Source organism: Juglans microcarpa x Juglans regia, chromosome 5D, assembly GCF_004785595.1.
Source record: "Juglans microcarpa x Juglans regia isolate MS1-56 chromosome 5D, Jm3101_v1.0, whole genome shotgun sequence".
Taxonomy (NCBI): Eukaryota; Viridiplantae; Streptophyta; class Magnoliopsida; order Fagales; family Juglandaceae; genus Juglans; species Juglans microcarpa x Juglans regia.
Window position 1 is genome coordinate 7,556,007 of NC_054602.1, and position 14,015 is coordinate 7,570,021.

A 14,015-nucleotide genomic window follows, 5' to 3' on the forward strand; every position below is an offset into this window, starting at 1 on the left:
ACATATTTTATCACAATTGATATATTAATTTGAGTTAGTGATATATTAATTTAATAAGAATATAATTATTAATTAATATATAATAGGTAGAATAGTAAAATATGATAAAATAAAAAAAATTAATAATTAAAAAAATTAAATATTTTTGAAATTATTAATTATTCATTAGTATATAATGAATAAATATATAATCTAATATGAAGATTTGATGTAAATAATTAAAACTAAATTTATCTTATATTATTTTATTATTATATAATAAAAAATAACTATTTTAATATAAAAATTTATGTTAATAAAATAATTAAAAATCAAATTTTTCTTATTTTCATGAAAAAATATCATTTAAGTTTAACTAATCGAACGAGAATACTTATAGACTGCGTGGAAACCACGATGGTACGGAAGCTTCACTTCTTGGCTTTCTATTGACTACCCTTGTCTATTTCTACCTGCTATATAAAATATATTATTTTCTTGCAATTTGTTTTCCTTTATTTTTTCTAAAATTGTTTATAACGTTTTCTGTGATATATTGGGTATAAATAGGCTTCAACAAGGAATTCTGAATTTATCCCTTGATGGGTTTATTTTCTAGGTGTCGGTCTTCTATCAGGAGATGAAAGATAACCCTGGGTTTTCTTTGTCATTTTAGGAGTTGATGCAACAATTTGTTGTTTTGGATGGGCTTCACAGTGGGTTGTCCTTATATTGTGATCTAGAAATAAGGGCCGAAAGATCATTGCTTGACATGGATTTTTCGTTGTGATTTTGTGATGTATAGGCGCCGAAACATAGTTTCAGATCGTGTATGCTGATGGGAAGTCTTTAGATTTTGATAAAAATCACACATCAGAAGTGACTTGCAGGGCCGGTGTGGGCTATTTGAGATATAGGTATTGTAAATGGAGGGTCGGGCAATTCTTCACGATGAATCGTCTGCGAATTTAGTCAGGGAAGAAGATGAGGAAGATTTTCGGAGTTGTTGCGAGGATGAGGAAGTATGGAAGGAGACTGAAGAACCTGCGAAGGAAGAGTCAAAAAACGATCTTGATGAATTTTCGGTGAAGATGTTTTTCAAGGGCATATCGATAGCTGATGTTGGGGACTCTGGTTCTGGGATTTCTGGAATTGGGGTGGTCATGGAAAGATCAGCCAATGCTCCTGTTCTTCGGGTGCAGAAAAAGCTCGATTTTTATGTTGAGGAATCTGTCGCTGATTACTTGGCTCTGATGGATGGTCTGGTGGAGGCTTCCCTAAACAACATCCGTCGGGTATATGCTTTTACCGATTCTCAGCTGTTGTATGACCAGGTGAGTCCTTCATTGTAGAACATTTGATATCTTTTCATCTAATAATCTCAATATGAATGATAAGGTCTACATAATCAGACAAATAAGGAAGTCATTTATTAAGATTTTTCCCATCTCCTTTTTCTGTTTTCTGTTCAGTGAATTTATAAATTATATTCTTTGAAATTTAGGTTTGTCGTTCCTTGGTTATTCTCATTAGTAGTAGTAGAAGTTAGTAGTTTAACTGTTGTTGGTTATACGGGTTGTTTTTTCTGTTTTTGAGGGGGTAATTGTATGGGTTAATTACCAAATGCAATTACAGAGTTATGTCAGTTTGTTCACGAAAGAAAAAGGGCCATTAATTCCTCTTTATCATGCCTCTTATCGAATTTTCTTCCCTTAAGGGCCGGGGTGTCACCTTACACCTGGTACTTAACCCCAGTGAAAATCTCCCTGGTGATCTTTTCGCTGCAAGAGGGCATCTTTTTCTGGGCATGTCAATGGCCATTTCGGAAAGTAATCCTTTGTCTAAGCTTTGGAGTATTGTCAAAGGGAAGGCCAAGGTTGAGAATTTCTACTAAGACAAAGTATACTGAGAAGATCAGCTTATGAGAAATACTGAGAAGATCAAAACAAAAGAATCAAGCCTTTTCTTCTATTCATGAGGAAAGTGGGGTTTTTCTCTCCCCCCCCCTCCCAAAAAAAAAAAGAAAGGGTTGAGTTGGAAAAGGCATTCTGGTTAAGAAGGCAAAATTGAACCTTAGTACCATGTATGAAGGGAGATAATTGGAAGTTCTCTCTTTCTGGACTGACTTGATCGCACGAATCATGATCATAAGAGCTTCTTGATTTTATCTGGATATGAAGTTGGCAGGTATTTTTAATCAGGAAATAGAGTTCAATGGGTATTCTATCAATGATCAATCCATAGCTGAAAATGGTGGTGCACTTGATGATACTTCCAATTTGAAATTGGAAGTCTATTTCTCACCCCAATAATAATTTTATATAGGTTCACTCTTTGATCTAGTTGAGATGCAGCTGGGTCTAAAACCTTCATACCTTTTTGTATTGAGAAATAGGACTTTAAGTTCCACAAATGGTTGAGCTGGCACTTAACTGGATCTTTTCTATTTTTGCAAAATAGCTGGTAAGATCACGTGATATTTCTGTTATGAGCACTTCCCATGCTTAATACTAGGGGAAGAGACATCCATTGTCAGGGTAAAGTCTAAGAATTGTAAAGAGTTGAAAAATCCTAATTTTTCTTTGATAACTGCCGTTCTCTTACAGCTTGTTCTTTTGAGGTTTCGAGTGCATTTTAATGATGTGATGTAAATATCTGCAGATAACCCATGACGAAAAGCATGAGATCCCGCTTCTGATAGCACTAAGGGAAAGGATTCTAGAACATGCCGATAATCTTGAAGCTTTTGTTTTGAAACTTATCCCCAGTGCTGATCTGGAGCAGCCTTTGAATTTAGCCCAAGTGGCAATTGGTGTTGTCTCTTTTGCTTCCCAGGGTAAATCGCTTGAGAACTGTTCCATTTGTTGCGAGGACAAGTTATCACTGATGATGATGACCATGAAATGTTCTCACAAGTTTTGCTCGAATTGTATGAGAACCTATATTGATGGAAAAGTGCAGTCCTCTCAAGTCCCAATAAGATGCCCTCAGTTGAGATGCAAATATTACATCTCCGCCACTGAGTGCAAATCGTTTCTTCCACTATCTTCCTATTTATCTTTAGAGAGAGCACTTGCAGAAGCAAATGTTCTCCACTCAGGTAGAATCTACTGCCCATTCTCGAATTGTTCTGTCCTGCTAGATCCTCGTGAATGTTTGTCAGCTAGAGCAAGCTCATCAAGTCAATCAGGTAATAGCTCTGTTGAGTGCCCAGTCTGCCAGAGGTTTATCTGTGTGGAATGTGGTGTTCCTTGGCATTCTTCGATGAGCTGTGAAGAGTACCAGAACCTTCCATTGGAGGAGAGAGATGCAGCAGACATTACTTTGTATCGCTTGGCACAAAGTAAAAGGTGGAGACGTTGCCAGCAATGCCGCAGGATGATTGAGCTTGCTCAAGGTTGCTATCACATGACCTGCTGGTAAGAGACCTTTTTTGCACATTTTGCTGAGGTTTTTCTTAAGCATGGTACATTTCATTAATGGTATAAATTATACCATGTTATGATTTATAAAGCGATTTTAGATATAGTATTGGTGTCTGTGTTTTATAAATTAGTCTTATGAATTAAATGTATTGTTAGTCTTAGGCAAACCTCCCTTTAGTGATGACAATCAGATGATGTAGTGCCCCTATCTGATGCAAATAAAAGGTGTTGTGATTAAATGTAATTGGAATGACTTTTCTTGATACTGAACGTATCTTGCTCTACCACCGTCAATGGATCATGTCAAGTTTTATTCTTTAGATGATGCTTTTTTAGCCAATGCTACATGCCAAAGTATTTTTGCCTCAGAATAGTTGCATTCTGACAAGTATAAGATTAAATTGGTCATCCACAAATGTTCTAATTAAGTATAGATTCTGAACTAATTAGGTTCACATGCATATATGATATTTTGCCGTTCACATGCAAGTATAAGTTTTTAACTGTTCACATGCAAAATTGTTGTGTGCAAGTCAAATTTCCTTCATCTTTATACTCTCTCTCAACATGGTGCAATAGAGTCGAATTTTCCGTTCATTCAGTGTCTGCGTTTGATTAAGATGAGAGTGAGCTGTCAATAATTCTATAAGATGCAAGCAGAACGGTTAAAAACCTCTGCTTTACAATTAAACTCAATATAACCCAGCCAACTTTGGTCATTTTCTTAGAAGTGAATTGTAACTATGATAGTCATAAGGAGAACAGAAAAGAGTAAAAACTAATTATTTTGATTAAGGTGTTGTAGGACAGATGTGTCTATGCTATTGCTTTTTTGCTCGGTATTATTATCTCCTGCTCTTCTATGCACATGTATGCCAGATTGTTAAGGCTCTATATGCAGATTTCAATGGTTTATATTCGACTTTGTTAGTTCCTTATCAGAAACAAATATTCAACTTTGTTAGCATGGTTTTAACTTCCTTATTACAAAGTTTGGCTTACACGAGACATTTCCAGGTGTGGGCATGAGTTCTGTTATTCTTGTGGAGCAGAATATAGGGTTGGCGAACAGACCTGTCAGTGTGCCTTTTGGGATGAAGGGAACTCTGAAGACTATACCCAGTCTATGCAAGAGTCGGAACAATGGGCTTGGGAGACTTTCAATTCGCTGCCTATGATTATGGATGCATACTCAGACCAAGAAAAATCACAGCTGGCTCTGATCCAAAGGTTCCTTGCCGGAGGATTTAGTTTGAGTGACCATCACCCTTACCAATCCCCACCTCGCTGTACAGACTCCTATGTAGATGCCATGAAGGATCTCCATCAACTTCCTTGGCTTGAAAGGTTTGTTTCTGTGATAAGCGACAACTATTATGAAGACTATATCCAATGAAGCAAATACGGGATTCCTCTTGAAATCAGAAAATAAGCTGCTTTGCTTCAAGGGAGGGAAAGAATTCCTCACTCTATTCACTCTCATTTTCATTTACAGCAACATGCAGGAAAGTGCTCTTTCTTCTCTTTCTACGTAGGTTTTTAGTCATTACACGCTTGAAAATTGTGATCCTTGCATAAGATGGAGGGGAAGAATTTATGCTTGATCAATTACTTTCTCCTCGAAAGAAAATGAAATAGGATAGAGAACACTTGTTATATCAGTAATTTGAAAGAACATTTACTATGTCACTTAAAAGCAAAGCCAGTGAAAGATACCTTTCCATTCTGTAGCGCATGTACATGTGTAGGTTTTGTGTGTACTGTGTAGGTGTTGTGTTGTTTTAAAAATGTGGGTCTTCTTCCTTATTTTTCAAGTTGTTGCTGAAAGTGTGCTTTTGCCAAAGTTTTTGGACCAAATGGCATATTTATCATGATTTAGAGGTGGGAGGATCGTATGGTGGTTCCCCCCTCCAGCGTACAGTGGTGTACCTTTGTTTTACAGGCGTTTTGCCTTATGCTCATTTTTTGTTTGGCTAGAAAACATATATGATGGAATTCTGCTGGGTGTATTTTGGGATGATACAAACATATTAAAAGGAGATGGCTCTCTCTCTCTCTCTCGTGCATTTAATAAGAAAAATACCAGATGCAAATTCGACATCTTGATTGTTTTGACATTTAGATATTCTCAAAACTTTTTATAATTTCTTTTCTAAATATCAATTAAACTCAAAATACTATTTAATTTCAAATATTCAACTTTGTTTTAAAATTTAAAACAAAATACAAAATACAAAAAAAAAAAAAAAATCAAACATTTTCAAATTTTAAAATAAAAATAATATTTAAATAATTTAATAATATTCTTATTTAACTTTTTCTCTCATTTTTTCAAAATTTAATAAAATATTTTAATTCAATTCATTTCACTATTCAGAGTGTAGCCCTTTCGTTTTAGACCAACACCATGACTACCACAAACTCGGTGCTCCTTTCAGTTTTAGACCAACACCATGACTTTTCCATTTTCTTTTCTTTTGGTCGCAAACGATTTATTAATGCTACCGACAATTTTAAGTAGACGTTATGCATAAGTCTTTTGTACAAAAGTATATTCTATTAAAAAAAATTAATTAATTTTTTTTTTTATATTTTTTCATGTAATCTACTTTTTTTACAAAGACTGGGCAGAAATTATCAATTTGAGATTTATACAATTAATTTCTATTTATTTATAAAAAGTCCTACAGCTCTTTTTATCCGTAAATTTCAAGAAACTCTCTACCGTCAGCCTTACTCTACAAGGTCTTTGATCTATTTTGCCAAAACTTGACACCTAATATACTGCGAAGGTATCCTAATTCCTACCTAAAATCTCCCATATGCTTCCAACAAAATTTTCAGCAAATATATCAGGTTAAGTACTTCATAAACCTTGCAGAATCCGAATCAAACATTCAATTGTTGCCTACGGTAACATTGTCACTGTTCAGAGTATTACCCCTTCAGCCTTCAGTAACAGAAATATTGTTTTGTCATTCATCGACGACGTGAAAATAATACCGTTCATTCTGATCTGATATTAAGGTCTCGTTTGTTTTTAAAAAATATCTCATCTTATCTCATTTCATCATTACAATTTTTTCAAATCCCCACACAAAATAAAATAAATAATTCAACTTTTTCAAATTCTAAAACAATAATAATATTAAAAAATATATTTTGATAATATTTTATTCAACTTTTTAACTTTAATCTCAACTCATCTCATCTCTGAAAATAAACAAGTCCTAAATTTATCACATCATGGAGAAGTCTGACTCGAATGCCAAAGTACTTTTTAGAAAGCTATATAAGAGATCATCTTGGTAGCTTTTAGTAACTATTTCATGTGTATATATATATATATGAAATAAACTAGTAAAGCTGAACGGCTAGTTTGAATTTAGAGATGAAATAATTTTAAATGAAAGTTGAACAAAATATTGTTAAAATATTATTTTTTTAATATTATTATTATTTTAAAATTTGAAAAAATTGGATTGAAATTCAAAAAAGTTAAATTGTTTATTATATTTTATGTGAAAATTTGAGAAAATTGTAATGATATGATGAAATAAAACACTTTTCGAATCCAATCAGACCTAAAACTTGGCCCGGTTGGCTCCTATGGCTATGACAACCAAGTTATGACAAAAATTATGTTTTAGCTAAGGATAAAATCTCCGTAAATTTATCCTGATCTTGACTTTAAGATGGAGTAAGAGTGACGATGCCAACCACAAAAATGACTATGGCCATAGAAGAGGTGTCTATTTCAGTTGCCGGTACTGACAGATCAGAGTTACTGACTTGCAGCTGCAGACAATAACGAGACACGATTTGAGGTCTCCCACGTAACAAAAAGTGATGGATCTCAGCAGTGCGTTTTCCATGACTGCACTCAAGGAATCTAGGACAATCAAAATGGTCAGAAACAGGGCTAACAGCACTCTTCCAACCAGAAAAACAAGATAAAACAAAGAGCACATACTACCCGGTAGAAGGGGACCACAATTCATTGATTATACTCTGGAGCTCACAAATTGGGTGATTGATTGGACAAACCCTTCTCCTTGCTGCACCAACCTTCAAGCAATAAACAAAGGAATAAAGGGGAAAGGGAAACAAAAAAAAAAAGAGCTCAGAAAGCTTCTAGTCTCCTGTTGTTTGACAAGCTTTGGAAATCCACAATAAGCATCAAATTGTCATATCACAGTAACCATTCTGGAGAGTGGAGACCAGCCCGCCATCTACTCCTCAACTTCCTTCCCCTCTTATGATGTGATTTTCTTTGTTTCAAGGACGCAAGTTGTCTCCAATTAACTTCAAATCATTACATTTGCGACAGTACAAAGCATCACCATCAAGATCATGAGAAATTTGCAGCATATATGGTAAAATCTCGACTTTCAAAAGACAAGAACAGGGAAAGACAGCATTTTGTAAATGAAAATTTAGAACGGAGATGCTTGCGAGTACCTTGAGAGTGAAATCTCTCGGGTGATGTTGGAACATAGTCCAGCCACAAAAGAATGCTTCTGCACATCAAACTTACCCCAAAAAAACGAAAATGAAGATTGTATAATGGAAATGAAGGGATGGAAGAGGGAAGAAAGAAAGAATGAACTTTCTCCGTTTGAGTTCTGGGAAGATCAACATCAAGAGATATAACAAGAACCAGTGAAATTACTTTCAAAGTTTCTTTCCATTTCCCTCACGGTATTGCTAACAAAAAGAGGATTATAGTCATTATAATCCAGATGAAAACAGTTTAACATATATATGCCCATCTACTGAATCCAAAAGGAATGCAGAAATTGAAAAGATCTCTGGTACTTGAATAATAAATGGATCATTGATATACTTCCTGCTGTAGGAAAATTTACCAAAAAAAGGAAAAAAAGTATGCCACCGAGTTAAGAAAATAAAAGGAATGCCAGAAATTACATGGAAGGAAAAAATGACCTAATTGGGTATAAATCTGAACATGAACATGATCTATAACTGATTTTTTTGACAGAGAATCCACATAATTTGTAACTATACCAACCAATTTGCCACTGTGACTATCTAAATTTTTCAGAAAGGAGAGAAGCCTCAATATCTCCAACAGTCGGAAACATTGCAGCAGTAATCACATACCATTAGCGTCAACAAGAAGAGATGTCATTAGAGCCATAGCTAATTGCTTGAAGGCTTGAATCAGACATATTTGTCATCCATCTATGAGGGCCCTTCGATTCCCCTAATATATTATATGCATAAGACGGCCACCTTACATCCATCCCACACGATCTCGTGATGCCTTCTTTGATCATCTTCTGTGTTCTCTCGAGAACAATAAGACTCGAAAAAGTAGAAAAGCTGTTTCCCACAAAGACGTCAGCCCTTAAGCACACTTCATAATCAATTGCCGACTGAATGAGATATGGATACTTCCTGTAAATTCCATCAACGCCCAGTTTCTTTTTCTCCAAAGGAAGCAAGCCTACTTTCCATCCATTCAATATAGAAGAATCTTCGAGAAGACTGTCAGCCACAGCAAGGTAAACCACAGTTGGAGTCTTTAGGTCCATAATGTTTCCCACTCTTTCCATAATCTCCTCCTTGCTGCTACAAATTTGGCTAGTGTTAAATCTCTGCTCTAATTTCTTACAGTGAATCATCCAATCTATCTCTATTCTCATGTGGACGGCTACATAAGGCACTCGCTGAAACGTAGAACTCTCAGAACTGATACCATGTTGCACAGATTCAGTTTTTCTTGTTACCTCCATTTCTTTCTCTCTAATCTTGGATACAACTTTATCCGCTTCCTTTGCTATCTCATCAACCAAAACTAAGCACTCAAATACCCGGGCATAGTCCTTAATAGGCCAATGATCGTGCCATAAAAATGGGTTCTTCCCAACTATTCGAATTAGCTCATGCCCATCAGTAGTGTCTTTTCTATGCTGTCTCAGTTGATCTAAATCTCTCTCAATTGTCCATTTCCTTCCGCTTCCCTTTCGAAGCTCAAAGATCCCTATACGATTCGTAAGATCGGAGTAACGACCCAATCGGACAAATCCATTGCAGAGTGAATTGAACTTCTCGAATTGGAACACCTTATCGAAGGAAATGGGTCGCAGGAGGTCAATTTCTTTGTAGAACAGTGAAGCACTTAAGCTAGGCATCAAAAGAGTTCGGTTCAGCATTCTTGCAGTTAGACAAGCTCTTGCAAATGCAATCTTTTGATTGTTTAGACCCCATACAATCTGAGGAACCTCCAAGAATTTATCTTTCCGAATTCCAAATTCAGAACTGAATAACAGAGAGCGGTTCTGGATGAAGATCAAGTTCTGCTGCTCAATCCAACCAAAGCCGGAGAATGTAGGAAGCAGAACAGCTCTAATAACCAGAGCAATCACAACCAAAACAACGCATCTGCATGCTATGGAATTCAAATACCGGCCAGAGAATTTGGAATGTTTGTGATTAGGCGGTAAGTCCATTTAAAGTTCACTCAAAAGAACGCTACTGCAAAATCATTCCAATCATGTACGAGTCACGGCTTCCATAAAACAAACATGAATGCTAGAGGAATCGCAAGGAATCAACATCAATCCAGTGAGTTGCACATACCCAGAAACAATTGTCACTCCAGACATGAAAAAATTACAGGTTTACAACCCATAATTTCTGCAGAGGAAACCATAAGAAAACTCCAAGAAAAAACTGCAATAATCAGAGAAACGGTAAAAAAAAAATGATCAGATTTAACTGAAAAAAGGATTGAGTACTTAATAGCGACAATTTACGGATTTTGCACCTCAATTGAAAGGCCATGAGATTTAGCGAAAAAAAGCTATATGCATCAAACCCCAGGTGCCATATTCAAAGCCGAATGCGCCAAGAGATAGCCATGTGATACTTATCTTGAGTTTGGGGAAGGATCCAAAAACCATTAAAGACTGTTTCGGACCCCAGTTTCAGAAAGGGACTCGTGCAATGCCGAAGGACTAGAAGTTGACACGCGCCGCGGCGCGGCGCGGGGGGGGGGGGGAGAGAGAGAGAGAGAGAGAGAGAGAGAGAGAGGGAGTGAGGGATTCAGATTTCCAGCGACGAGACAAAAACTGCGTAAATCTACCTTTTCGTAATTTGATTCTCTTACAGTGAATCCCAACAAAGAAGTAATTCCAAAAAGCTATATCGTCTGAATCAAAATTGGCTTCTGATAAAAGGAACCCAGATTTCTGAATTCTGAGAAGAACCCAGAAAGCAAAAGAAACAAGCAAGAAACGAAGGTGACGATTAATGCACACCATAAAAAGGAATCCACAAAAGCCGTATTTCACGCAAAACAAATGCAACAAGAGCAGCCCATCATGGCCATCATCATCATTACAAACTTGTAAAGAAATGACAACCAAGAACCCTTTATGATAAATTACACAAATTAAAAACCAAAAAAAAAAAAGCAAAGAAAATAGTACACGGCAAAAAGAAAAAGGATAGGAGGATGGAAGGGAAACAGAACGTAACGAAAAAGGTTTGGAATCTGCTGTGGATGAATAGATGCATGATTGTTGGGAAATGCAAAAGAAACCAAAAAAAAGGTGTCAGAGATCAGAAACGTACAGAGAAGAGATCGATGGGTCCTATCTGTCCGATCAGATAGACGGCAAGAGGACAATTGAGCTACCGTTCATAGAGGAATATCAGAAATTTGGTCCCAAAAAACACAAAGGGGAAACAGTTCCGTGAGCTTGTACTTGTTTGGATTATTAGTATATGATTAAATTATTAAGTTCCAATGATAATTATAAATAAAGGAAAAAGAGTATTTGACTGTTGGACTTTTTGGGCAGGTAGAACTTGGCTGGCATGTTCTTTGTTTAGCCGTGCAGATTGCAGAGGGCACTGCCTAAACTTTACAATAATGTTTTTCTTCTTTCTTTTACCTAAAAGTTCACAAAATAATGTTTATCCACGCGTTGTCCTACTCTCGAGTCTCGTGCAAGTTGTTGATAATCCCCTATATTGCATATGCATAATAGATTTGCCATTAATTAAACATTATTTATTAGCTGTCACTTATAATCAATTAGCAAGTAGTATAGCTTATGTCTATAGTTTTTTGAATTTTGAATGCGTTGTCATCGTAATAAAATAAGGATAAGCATGTTCTTCATTTTATTTGAGTTTTCTGCTTTTAAATATCTGCATCACTTATCGAATATATCATACTAATAAAAATTAGTGATTAAATGATAAATAAAAAGGAAAACATTTAGTACACTGATAAAGTGTACCGATTAATATTTTTTTAAATATTTGTAATACATTTATTTATTTTAAGAAAAACATAAAATACTATTCGGTATACATTTCTGTACCCTTTTTCAGTGGATCCAAATAAGAAATAGAAGAAATATACGTCACTTATGATCCATCCATGCTATAAAAAGGAGAGATAATTTAGTCATACAAATATTTTATAAAAATAAATTTTAAATTATGGTGTCGTTTGAATAGTAAGTTGAGATAAGATAAATTAATATGAAAATTGAAAGTAGAATAAAATATTTTTAATGTATTTATTTTTAATATTATTATTATTATTTAAAATTTAAAAAAATTTAATTTTTTATTATATTTAATGTAAAAACTTTAAAAATTTATAATAATTAAATGAAATGAGATATGATGAGTTGAGAGTAACTCTCAATCCAAATGGTCAAATATCTTATTTTTTGGAGCAATGCTATACAATATCCTCAACCTCCACACATCATATATTTTAAAATTTTAAAATTTTTTAATATTTTTTGAGTTTATTATTTTTAAACTAATTCAATTTTCCTATTCATTATTCATATATTAAATATTTAATAAAAGAAAAAATAATAAAAATTAAAAAAAAAATGTGGTGTGTAGAAGTTGTGTGAATAATAGGAGGTTGTGTAGATTTTTTCTATTTTTTGTTGAAAAAATTTATACAACCTCTTACTATGCACAACCTCTAGTCCTCCACACACTATATTTTTTTTTAATTTAATTATTTTTTTATTAAATATTTAATATATGAATAATGAATAGAAGAATTAAATTAGTTTAAAAAAATAAACTCAAAATAAAATTTAAAAAAATATTAAAAATTTAAAAACAATATGACATGTAGAGATTGAGAAGTTGTATATCATTGCCTTTTTTGTTAGCACTTTTGTCAAGAGAAACCTGCCTTGTTAACGTCGTGGCATCTGTTGTCATTTGGCATCGGTAAAGATTCGGGCACTGAAATTTTTATGCTGATTGTTTTACATTTGGGCCAAATCTGATGCAAGCAGCAGCCCGCTCCCATCCGCTTAGCCCGTAATTGCCTGCATCTACTTGTTAGGCTCTTGCGTAGAAGTTAACATTGTTTGGGCTGCGCGTACCCCAGGCTTCAAAGGTCCAGCACTCCCAAGTCCAAATCAGGATTGGGATTCACTCCGATTTTATTATAAAATAACAATTACTTTGTCTAGACATCAGCCTTATAAAAATAATTTTATAAGTTTACATGTCAATCAATTTTTTTAATGGGCTTTTTGTTAAGTTAGGATTATCGATGTATAACTTATCTTTTATAGAAGAGTAACGACGCAAGTTAGTTTCGTATATTCATTTTGAAAAATTTGTGATTCATTATTAAAAAAAGTTATTATTTTTTATTTAAATTTTAAATTTATTTTAAAAGAATATGTAAAGTTTGCATATTTTATGACTACAAATATGATTTATTTAATTGTATAAACATATTAGTTATATATATTATATCATTGTCTATACGAGTACATTTTTTTGGGGAGGATTGAGAGGGCTTTTTGGAAGGGACAATAATACAATCAATATTAATTAATAAAAAATATTGATGTAAATTAAATAAATTAAGTTTATAATAATCTTTATTAAGAAATATTGATATTCTCTTCCGAGGCTACTTAGTTGATCAATCATCTAATCTTCTTATAAGAGGGTTCTTACAGTATTTTTTTATTTTTTTTGTTATGACAAACATCTTTTTATAATTTGAAAGTATTAGACACGTAATATTTTTCATGAAGGTCTAGATCCCAATATTAAATAATATATAATTCATTTGTTGTGTTCATCTTTTTAAGTTTTTTAGAAAAATAGATTTATGGCAAGTTCTAATTCCGAATTACATTGATTGATTTTGTATATCTTTAATTCAAAGTATAATAATTATACGTTAAAAATTTGTTGTTTTCAATACGAATTCGTTATTCTGAATAACATCGATTGGTTTTGTCTATCTTAAATGATTGACAAATACTTTAATAAAGAATAACCGGACTTTATGTCATTGGGCACTTGGCTTTGCACTCATAGGCATGATTTGGTTATATAAATGAAATCATTATATTTTTTTCAATTTTCTTCTAAAATATAATAAATAATTTATTTTTTTAATCTTAAATAAAAATTATATTAAAAAGTTATATTTTAATAATAATTTATTTAAATTTTAATTTTGATCTCATCAGACCAAAAAAATACGTATGATCAATGCAAAGATAATTCAACTTTTTAATCTTAAAATTGTGATTTATTTCGTTTGGTTCTCAATAATTCTCATGCAAA

At 33.7% G+C, this 14,015-nt stretch overlaps 2 protein-coding genes across 7 annotated transcripts; one reads left to right on the forward strand and one right to left on the reverse strand.

Moving 5' to 3' along the window:
- The first annotated feature begins 367 nt into the window (after positions 1–367).
- On the forward strand, positions 368–5,127 carry LOC121264350 (E3 ubiquitin-protein ligase HEL1-like). Of its 3 annotated transcripts, none has more exons than XM_041167482.1 (4): positions 368–399; positions 656–1,313; positions 2,641–3,398; positions 4,422–5,127. In XM_041167482.1, exons 2-4 carry the CDS (start codon positions 906–908, stop codon positions 4,798–4,800), a joined length of 1,545 nt encoding a protein of 514 aa, XP_041023416.1. In that variant the 5' UTR covers positions 368–399; positions 656–905; the 3' UTR covers positions 4,801–5,127. The 3 variants fall into 3 exon arrangements, with proteins under 3 accessions (XP_041023416.1, XP_041023418.1, XP_041023417.1); XM_041167484.1 differs by having other exon boundaries at positions 369–399; positions 785–1,313; XM_041167483.1 differs by having other exon boundaries at positions 373–399; positions 599–1,313.
- Positions 5,128–7,132: 2,005 nt separating this feature from the next.
- Positions 7,133–11,025, reverse strand: LOC121264351 (O-fucosyltransferase 23). 4 transcript variants are annotated; one of them, XR_005940486.1, is made up of 5 exons: positions 10,198–11,000; positions 10,011–10,103; positions 8,529–9,905; positions 7,866–7,936; positions 7,133–7,709 (listed from the first exon to the last, which is right to left on the reverse strand). XR_005940486.1 is itself a non-coding variant. In XM_041167486.1 (4 exons), exon 3 carries the CDS (start codon positions 9,878–9,880, stop codon positions 8,537–8,539), a length of 1,344 nt encoding a protein of 447 aa, XP_041023420.1. In that variant the 5' UTR covers positions 9,881–9,905; positions 10,011–10,103; positions 10,198–11,000; the 3' UTR covers positions 7,133–7,936; positions 8,529–8,536. The 4 variants fall into 4 exon arrangements, 3 of the variants coding, with proteins under 3 accessions (XP_041023420.1, XP_041023421.1, XP_041023419.1); XM_041167486.1 differs by having other exon boundaries at positions 7,133–7,936; XM_041167487.1 differs by lacking the exons at positions 7,133–7,709; positions 7,866–7,936; positions 10,198–11,000 and adding an exon at positions 11,007–11,025 and having other exon boundaries at positions 8,223–9,905.
- Positions 11,026–14,015: the final 2,990 nt, after the last annotated feature.

Coding starts and splice junctions, on each gene's coding strand:
- LOC121264350 (XM_041167482.1), top strand. CDS start 906: ATGGAGGGTCGGGCAATTCTTCACGATGAATCGTCTGCGAATTTAGTC. Junction 1,314..2,640: donor CTCAGCTGTTGTATGACCAG/GTGAGTCCTTCA, acceptor AAATATCTGCAG/ATAACCCATGACGAAAAGCA. Junction 3,399..4,421: donor TGCTATCACATGACCTGCTG/GTAAGAGACCTT, acceptor AGACATTTCCAG/GTGTGGGCATGAGTTCTGTT.
- LOC121264351 (XM_041167486.1), bottom strand. CDS start 9,880: ATGGACTTACCGCCTAATCACAAACATTCCAAATTCTCTGGCCGGTAT.